Below are 9,261 nucleotides of genomic sequence, written 5' to 3' on the forward strand. Positions count from 1 at the left end.
GCTGATGTCTATTGTCAGCAATTGCAAACCATGATGGAAAAGCTAGCGGCTAAACAACCTAGGCTGGTCAATCGCTCCACGCCACTGCTGCTTCACGACAACGCTAGACCACACACTGCGCAACAGACGGCTACTAAATTAGAAGAGCTTCAATTGGAAAGTCTAAGACATCCTCCGTACTCCCCGGACCTTGCTCCAACAGATTACCATTTTTTTCGAAATTTGGATAACTTCTTGCAAGGGAAAAAATTCAACTCCGATGGGGCAGTCCAAATCGCCTTCAAAGATTTTATTGATTCCCGTCCGACTGGTTTTTTTAGTAAAGGGATCAATGAACTACCTATGAGATGGCAAAAGTACATAGAAAATAATGGTTCATACTTTGATTAATTAAATATATTATATTAAAAAATATTCGACTTTTTGTTCCTCCCATACAAAACGCCAATTTCATATGTAAGGACCTAATATATCTATAGGTTCTATATAAACCAGAGATGTGAAAGTATAGTGAACCAACTTGTTAATGTAAAGTTGGACGGTTAGTCGTAAAAATAATAGGAATGTTATGATTTTCGAAACTATTTATTGACTGCAGTCATGTATATATACCACAACACTATTATAATAAGTACATTATGTTTTCTACGTGTACAAATGTATAATAAAAAACTTTAGTATAAAGCACGTTTTGTCTTTTTTTTTTGGTAACTTTTTTTTATCTTTGGTGAATATTGGTAATACTGAAAAATAAGCTTTGATAACGTTATAGTCAATATGTAGCTAATAGTAAAATAAAAATAATTAAAAAGATCATATGTTAACAAATAACAAAACTAATTTATTTATACAAAAATGTATAACTTGACTATATAGAGATTCATAACTTGAGAATACATTTATTTAAATAAAATAATATGCAATTTAGATGATTCATGTTTACATTTTAAGACTTGTTGTTGACTTTTAAGTCCAAACTAACACATAGATAGGATAGTAAAATTTTAAAACTACATTATTTATACTACATGCAATGAACTCCTAAAAATAATAACCAATAAATTCCAATCTTACTTATTTCCTATCAAAAATTAGCTTGAAATTAGTTTCGACTTCGATTGTTAGTCTTAAATATTAATATTTCACTTTCCTAATTTTAAAATCATTGCAGAATTTGGTGAAAATGTAACATTTTCAAAGTACAGAACTTGTCCAACAAAGGAACTGTTTGTGCTGGCCATGATGGTGCCACTGTAAAACATTGATGACAGATCTGTTGAAATTGACTTACCACCAAAGTTTCCAATAAAAACGCAACTGTTGCGCCGTGGAAACCAACGTTCAATAATAAACAAATTTTCTTCAGTTATACGAATTTTCATATTCCTAGCTGCACTGCCATCTTTAAAAATAGCTCTCAAATAAATTGTCGGTGTCTTCAATCTAATTTCAATAAATTTCTTTATAATGTTAAAATAATGATATCTAGGTCCAGATATAGGTTTTGAATTCCATGGTAAAATGGCTGCACTTTCATTATTGCCAGTAAAACTCATACTTACTAAATTATGAATTTTGTTATATTCATGAAAATCTTTTTCAACTTCATTTTTAGATAAACCTTTCAGACCTATTTCATCGCCATAGAACAAACTTATAGTACCAGGTAATGACATTTCGAGAGCAGTTAAAGCTAGAGTATTATTGGAAAATCGGGAAGAAACCCTTTCACTGTTAACATTACCAACATTCCACAGAATCCATGGATAATGTGCTTTAGCCCTTAAAGTTCCAAAGACAACTTTATCAATATGGTTTTTCAGGCCTTTAACACCTTCATTTAAATCTAAATAAACATCAATAAGGTCTATTCTATTAAGGAAAACTGTAAGATCATCACCTTTAGTTAGCTCTAAAGCTTTTTCACTAGCAATCAATATTTTACCACTTCCAATAATATGCTTCCAAATCTGCAGTGACTTTGCAAAATTCACATCATCAACAAAGTTTTCCAGATTTTTTAAGTAAAATCCATCCACATTTTGTCCTTGGGACCAAAACTTAATAGCAGCAGACATGTCACTATAGCCTACTGATGTATCATTTGTCAACACTGAAGAATGATTAGTATTTTTATTTTCTGTAGATGCAACCATACTTAATACTGGGATATCTAAAATGATGTACATTTCTTTATCATGTATTGCTTTTACTAGATCTTGAAAATCTTTTAGAACACCCAAACTTCTATCGACTTTAAGTAAGTAGGTTGCATGATTATAATTTTCGGGGTAATCTTGAGCTTCAAATATGTAATTAAGTCTAACTGTATTACACCCTAGATCTTTGATATAATCAAGTTTCTTTATTAGACCTTTTAAATCACCAAATCCATCATCATTTGAATCTTTGAAACTAGCTGGAAATACTTCATAAAAAACTTTACCTTGATGCCATGGCAAATCTGGATCACACGACTTAGGTATGGTAATGACCATAGCTATAATTGCCCCTAAACAAGCCACAAGTCCTGAGAGAACTACCCACAGTAATACTTTTCTAATAATAACCCAGTTCCAATTCACAAAGTTTGGTAATTTTCTGTTGTTTACATTCAGGTTGCCATTGATTTTACAACCTTCAGGCTGAAATAAAACAAAGCAATAATCTTATTAATATTATAAATGTGAATGTTTGGATGCATGGATGGTTTGAGGGTATCCCCAGAATGGCTTAACATATCTTGATGAAATTTAGCACAGATGTAGAACATAGCCTGGAAGAACACATAAGCTACTTTTTATGTTTATTTCTAATTCCGCGGACGGCGTCATGAGAGACAGCTAGTGTAATATAAAAACCTCTTTCTTCAGTGAAATATAAGAATTTATCCTGCATCTTCTGATTCATTAAATGAGTTAACAAAGGCCACTTCTCAATGAACCTATCCCATTTTTTATCCACACTTCCTTTTGCTTAGTGGCTGGAGACAAAATTATGTGAATTTTAATACTTACTTGTCCAACAATAAGATCACCATTCTTACTAAGGGTTTGGTAATCCAACATGCTAATGTTGTTTATTAACTGTGCACTAACAGGGTCTTGAACCACAGAATTAGAGTCTCCAGATGAGCTAGAATCACCTGCAGAAGCATCTGCAAGAACAATTTGATCTAATCTCTAATCTACTGTAAGAAGTAAGAATGTAAAGAAAATATATCCTTGTCTTTTAAATACATATAAAATGCTGTATTGCAAGGCAGTTGCATAGATATTTTTAAATGTATAATGATCAGAGATGTTCTAAAGAATGTAAATAAATTAGTAGTCACCTGAATTTTGCATTGCACTGCTAATCTTGGAATCTTCTGTTATATTAAGGAATTGTCCTTCATTCATTTCTTCTGAAAGAGGATGCTTAAAGTCTAAAGGGGTGGGACTTGGAGTCATGGGCAACAACAAGCAAGTTGATGATTTTACACCTCTAAGGTAATCGATGGTTTCCAAATCAGTTGCTTCATTGCTGCAGCTGGTCTCGGGCAAATCGTTCATTTTTACTTCGTTCGTAAAACTGAAGCCTCATAAAAAATTGAACGTGAAGCACGATCTAGGTTTACTGTACAGACTTAGCCTTGGCTAAGTAACTAAAGAGAAGAGCTTTTTATAGCTTTCGCTTTCGGCCAAAAATGTTTACTTTTGGCATAATGTCAAATTGATTTTTGACAGTTATCAATTCAGTAAGTATGCTTGGGTCATGGTTTTCTAAAAACATAACTTGCAAACTTAACGTGACTTAAAAAAATAAAATAATATTTTATGACCGCCGTTTCAAGGTTACCTTGTTGAATTTTGATGAAGGGTGAAATGTGGTCTATTAAAATGGCCCTGCTATAATTTTCTGTAACGGCCAATGCTATTTTATTATTAAAAATATAAATTCGTTGAAAAAAATTATGTTCATTGTGGTGTGGTTGAAAACTTTCAAAGAATTTGGGTTTTGTTTTTGTTTTCTTGATAATTTGATTTTTAAAAATATAAAGGCTAAAGGCAATAATTTACGTTATCTGACAAAAATTGTTTGTTGACGTTTCTGACAGTTTGTCGTTGACGTTGATAAATTGACATGAGAATAATATAAAATCATAAACATACGAAATAGACAAATCACATAATGATTAGATTAGGATATTGAAACTATGTTTAATTATATTTTTGATTTATGAAATAGACTTATAGGTATGTAGTTCAATTAATTAAATACTAAATACCGAAAACCTTTATAATGTTTCTGTACCAATTTACGATTACTGTAATTGTAAAGATATGTATTTGTTTTAGGAACAGCTGAACTTTAAACCCGGTATTTATATTACAAAGTAAAGTGTCATATTCACTTATAAAAAGTTTCGACAGATATTTCTATAAGACATATTTAAAATTTAAAATATATACACTTTCAAATTACAGCAATGCTTTCACTTAATAAATCGAGAAACTGTGATGTCGCTACTTTTGTAAAATTTTATAGAACTTTTACCACTAAACAAAGAAATGTTAGGGATATCGATTATCAATATTTACAAAGAAGCAAAGTGCCTACAATGCACTTTCAGAAGTCTTTACCTCGTTTGCCCATTCCCGAGTTATCAAAAACAAATGAGCGATACCTCAAAGCATTAAAACCCCTTTTATCCAATGATCAATATACAGAGGCTGAGCAAAGAACACAGGAGTTTATATCCAAGGATGGGAAGAAATTGCAAGAAAAACTGATATTGAAAGATAAAGCCAATAAGCACACAAGTTATATCTCAGAGTACTGGTTTGACCTTTATTTAAGAGATCGTGTGCCTCTTCCTATTAATTACAATCCACTAATAGTGTTCCAGTATGATTCCAAACCAGGTTACAATGACCAATTAGTACGGGCAACTAATTTGTTAATTAGTGCTGTAAGGTTTATGAACTCCTTAAGAGAAAATATATTGGAACCTGAAGTATTTCATCTTCAACCAAGAAAAAGTAATACACCTTTGTTTCGAAAAGTAACGGGCTTCCTACCTGAAGCTTTATCATGGTATGTTAACAAGATATCTATACTATATATATAACAGAAAGTCGTGTTAGTTACACTATAACTCAAGAACGGCTGAATCGATTTGACTGAAAATTGGTGGGCAGGTAGCTTAGAACCAGGAAATGGACATAGGATAATTTTTACCCCGTTTTCTATTTTTTATTCCGCGCGGACGGAGTCGCGGGTAAAAGCTAGTATATATATAATTTTAAGAAACAAAATAACAAAATCTACTTCTTTAATTTTATAGTGGTACTAGTTGTAGCAGGGCATAGTGGGATGTGGGGAAAGGGCAATCGACAGTATGAAGATGACCTAGTGCCGTTAATATCTATGAAAAGAACAATAATTTAGATGTTTTTTTATTATATGAATTGATGCATTGTTTATATTATTTATTTTATGCTATACAAGATTGAAATCGACAAACATTGGTCAATAACACATAGTTTGTTTTAAAACATATCTGTTTTGATTTACTTAAATGAAGAATATAATTTTTATATTTCCAGGTATGGAGCATACTTATTCAAAGCCTTTCCATTAGATATGAGCCAATTTCATGGATTGTTTGGAGCAACTCGCATACCATTGTTTGGTAAAGACAGAATCTACAGGGATCCTAAAAGCAAACATATTCTGGTTCAAAGGAATGGACATTTCTATGTCTTTGATGTATTGGATGGAGATGGTGATTATTTTTTAAAAAACTTTTTTTTTATTGTTCCAAAATATTATGTTCTTAGATAAATTTACATCTATAACTATGTATAGATGTACAGTAAAAAATAGATTTTATATTACAGGAAATTTGTTGTTACCTTCTGAACTCCTTGCAAATCTATCAAAAATCTTGAATGATAATACAGAGAAAGCTCAACATCCTTTGGGAGTCCTAACATGTCAAAATCGTGATGAATGGGCCAAACAGAGGAAACATTTAGAAGAGACCGGCAACAGGGAGATGTTGCAAAAAATAGACTCTGCTATTTTTAATCTCATATTAGATGATGTAAGCATAAGTGATGATAAGCATAAGTTATTGAAACATTTCTTGCATGCAGATGGCACAAACAGGTACAATACAAGTTTTTTCTTTTAATTAACTTAAATAATGTGACCAAAGTACTTACATTTCAATTAAGTTGTTTAGGCTCTAGGCTGTCACAACGAAATTTACATATAAATAAACCCACATATATAAAAACAAACTTACATACATGCAAAAAACCCTGTTTTAAAATTACTTTTTTTTATAATATAAATGTGGAAGTAACTATGTCTGGTTGTATGTCTGTCTCACTTTCATGTCAAAACGAATGAATGATATAAATTAAATTTGGTACACATCTGTGCACATTTGTGCAGTCTAGATCCTGAGAAAGGACAAAGGCTACTTTTTAATGCGAAAAAGGTTCATTTTTCGTGATATTTTATAATTTTACGTAAAATAAATGACATTATGAAAGTCCTTAAAAATGCTACCCAAAGATAATAAATATTAGACACGGACAAAGTTGTAGGCACAGCTAGTAAAAAGTATATTTAAATCTTAAATAAAGAGATTTTGTATAATTAATAATATTGTTTTCAGATGGTTTGATAAATCATTTAGTCTTATTGTGACTAAAGATGGATGTTCTGGAGTCAATTTCGAACATTCGTGGGGCGATGGTGTTGCAGTGCTAAGATTCTTCCAAGAACTTTACACGGAAACTACAACCAAACCTTTTGTTCATCCTGATAGCAAACCAGTTAGTAATAACATTACTGTAACCAAGTTAGGTAAGTCAATTAATTTTTTAGCCGACTTCAAAAAGAAGGTTATCAATTCGACTGTATTTTTTTTATGTGTGTTACTGCGAATCTCCGCCCCTGGTGGTCCGATTTTGATAAAAATTATTTTAATCGATAGGAAGTGCTTGCAGATGGGTCCCATTTTTTTTTTTTTAAATAACTAGAAGACTATTAGATTTTTTTATTTAACAAATTAACAAATTATTTGACATTATAAAATAAATATTAATACTACTTTTAACCATACAAATGAAGGTAAAGGCTTTTATTTAGATATTGTTTAAGACCATAGACAAATGGCGGGATTCAATGTGATCAGATGTACGTACTCTTAACTCTTCGGTTAAAGACGCATCACTTATTAAATTATTTTACAACTATATTGTAGAACTACTAAATTCTATTTCATTTTCATTTTTACAGACTTCAAACTAGATGATAAATCCATAAATTTCATAGAAAACGCAAAAAAAGAATATAAAGAGTGGTGTGACTCACTGAGTATAGACTATATACTCTATGAAGGTCTGAATAAAGAAGCATGTAAAAAGTTTAAAGTCAGCCCTGATTGTATAATGCAACTCGGTTTTCAGGTAATAAAATGACAATGACATTTAAGTAACATATGAAGATTTGTCAATTTACTTTGTTTTAATTTGTTAGTCCATAGCTAAAGAAAGACAAAAAAAAAACAAAAAAAAACTGAGATAACTAAATTATTGTAGAGTGTTTTGGCGGTGGATAATCATGTTAATGAACCGTAAATTATGTTCATGCAAAAGGCAGATTAGATAAGAGCGTCGGTGGCTCAGGGGTTTAAGCACTTGACTTGCAATCTGCAGGTCCTGGGTTCGAATCCCGCCATGTACCAATGTGTTTTTCGATTTTCGATTTACATATGTACATTTATCCGACGTTCTTACGGTGAAGGAAAACATCGTGATGCAACCTGCACATATCTGAGAAGAAATTCAATGATATGTGTGAAGTCAACCAACCCGCACTTGGCCAGCGTGGTTGACTATGGCCTAGTCACCCCTAACTTGGGGTAGGCTCCGAGCCCCTCGGTGGGGACGTATAGTGAGCTGATGATGAAAAGGCAGATTAAAATTGTCTTTTGGTTGACATGTTTATATTTGCAGGCAGCTTACCATCTTCTGCACGGGAAGTATGTGGGTACATACGAGTCCTGCAGCACGTCAGCTTTCAAACACGGCAGAACTGAAACTATGCGACCTTGCACCGAACAAACTAAAGTAATTTGTTAAAAAATATTTTCGTATAATAATTAAATACACAACTTCTCTGATGACAAAAAGTGATAGTACAGATAGTGTGTGAATTTCATTGTGTAATCATATTTTCAGTTATTCTGCGATTCACTACACTTGAATAAGTGTTCAAAGGATGAATTACGTTCGATGATGCAAGAATGTTCATCATATCATACTCAACTGGTGAAGGAAGCCGCAATGGGGCACGGGTTTGATCGCCATCTCTTCGCTCTTATGAAATTAGCAGAAGAAAATAACTTAACAAGACCGCAAATATACGATTCCTATGAATACAAGTATCTTAATAAATCAATTCTAAGTACAAGCACTTTGTCAGCTCCTAGTGTAATGGCCGGTGGTTTTGGACCCGTCGCTAGAGAAGGTTTTGGAATTGGGTAAATCATTGTTTTAAATTATTTTATTTTTAATATGACATGCCTATTGGACATCATTGGGCACAACGGTAGTGCGAGTTTTTTTTTTATTAAATAATTAATGTTATGTTTTAGATATTCAGCATTCCCGGATAAGCTGGGAGCAGCTGTGACAAGCTACAAGGCTCACAATGATAGCTCTCAATTCATTGAAGCTCTGCATAAATCATTTATAGATATAACCAACATACTTTCTAGCTAATAAAATTAAAGTTTTAAATATGGACCAAACTATAAAAACTGCCAACTCAAGTGCACTTATAAATTGTAGGAAATATATTTATATAATCTATTATTTTTAAGTTATTTTAAGCATAATATTCTAGCATAAGTTTATACGAAAAGTTATTCAATAAATTTATACTTTTTATAGTCTTGTGTATTTATTGAAATCGTATGAATGGTGACAAGTAGTCAAATTATTATTTGTAGTCATCTCATTGTTAGCATAATCACAAAGCATTGTCTCCACTTGATGTTAAATGACCGTAACATAATAAAATAGCCTAACATTCCTACCTACCCAGTTAGGTATATCCTAATGTGGTTAAAACCACTTAACATGCAACGGTGCTTTGTCGTGTATTTTATCTGCATCTTTTCGCATACACTATATTATTTAATTAAAGATCGTTATAACCCTTGATGTTAAATGCAACATATAAGTATAGGTTGTT

The 9,261-nt window shown here is 31.9% G+C and overlaps 2 protein-coding genes across 2 annotated transcripts; one reads left to right on the top strand and one right to left on the bottom strand.

Moving 5' to 3' along the window:
- Nucleotides 1–1,072: 1,072 nt before the first annotated feature.
- LOC106714834 (alpha-amylase 3) lies at nt 1,073–3,719 on the bottom strand. The gene is made up of 3 exons (XM_014507948.2): nt 3,335–3,719; nt 3,018–3,157; nt 1,073–2,645 (listed from the first exon to the last, which is right to left on the bottom strand). The coding sequence occupies exons 1-3, from the start codon at nt 3,552–3,554 to the stop codon at nt 1,143–1,145; spliced, it is 1,863 nt and encodes a 620-aa protein (XP_014363434.1). The 5' UTR covers nt 3,555–3,719; the 3' UTR covers nt 1,073–1,142.
- A 634-nt stretch (nt 3,720–4,353) lies between these two features.
- Nucleotides 4,354–8,833, top strand: LOC106714807 (carnitine O-palmitoyltransferase 2, mitochondrial). Its single transcript, XM_045678562.1, has 9 exons — nt 4,354–4,378; nt 4,470–5,079; nt 5,592–5,770; nt 5,886–6,156; nt 6,674–6,864; nt 7,300–7,469; nt 8,019–8,132; nt 8,244–8,545; nt 8,660–8,833. The coding sequence occupies exons 2-9, from the start codon at nt 4,472–4,474 to the stop codon at nt 8,784–8,786; spliced, it is 1,962 nt and encodes a 653-aa protein (XP_045534518.1). The 5' UTR covers nt 4,354–4,378; nt 4,470–4,471; the 3' UTR covers nt 8,787–8,833.
- The last annotated feature ends 428 nt before the right edge of the window (nt 8,834–9,261 follow it).

This window comes from Papilio machaon, chromosome 7 (genome assembly GCF_912999745.1).
Source record: "Papilio machaon chromosome 7, ilPapMach1.1, whole genome shotgun sequence".
In the NCBI taxonomy this organism is placed as follows: domain Eukaryota; kingdom Metazoa; phylum Arthropoda; class Insecta; order Lepidoptera; family Papilionidae; genus Papilio; species Papilio machaon.

Excerpts from the sequence above, each read along its gene's own strand:
- LOC106714834 (XM_014507948.2), bottom strand. The coding sequence starts at position 3,554 with ATGAACGATTTGCCCGAGACCAGCTGCAGCAATGAAGCAACTGATTTG. Across the intron at positions 3,158-3,334 it reads CAGTGCAATGCAAAATTCAG|ATGCTTCTGCAGGTGATTCT; the intron begins GTGACTACTAAT and ends TTGTTCTTGCAG. Across the intron at positions 2,646-3,017 it reads GTGATCTTATTGTTGGACAA|CCTGAAGGTTGTAAAATCAA; the intron begins GTAAGTATTAAA and ends GTTTTATTTCAG.
- LOC106714807 (XM_045678562.1), top strand. The coding sequence starts at position 4,472 with ATGCTTTCACTTAATAAATCGAGAAACTGTGATGTCGCTACTTTTGTA. Across the intron at positions 6,865-7,299 it reads CATTACTGTAACCAAGTTAG|ACTTCAAACTAGATGATAAA; the intron begins GTAAGTCAATTA and ends TCATTTTTACAG. Across the intron at positions 7,470-8,018 it reads TAATGCAACTCGGTTTTCAG|GCAGCTTACCATCTTCTGCA; the intron begins GTAATAAAATGA and ends TTATATTTGCAG.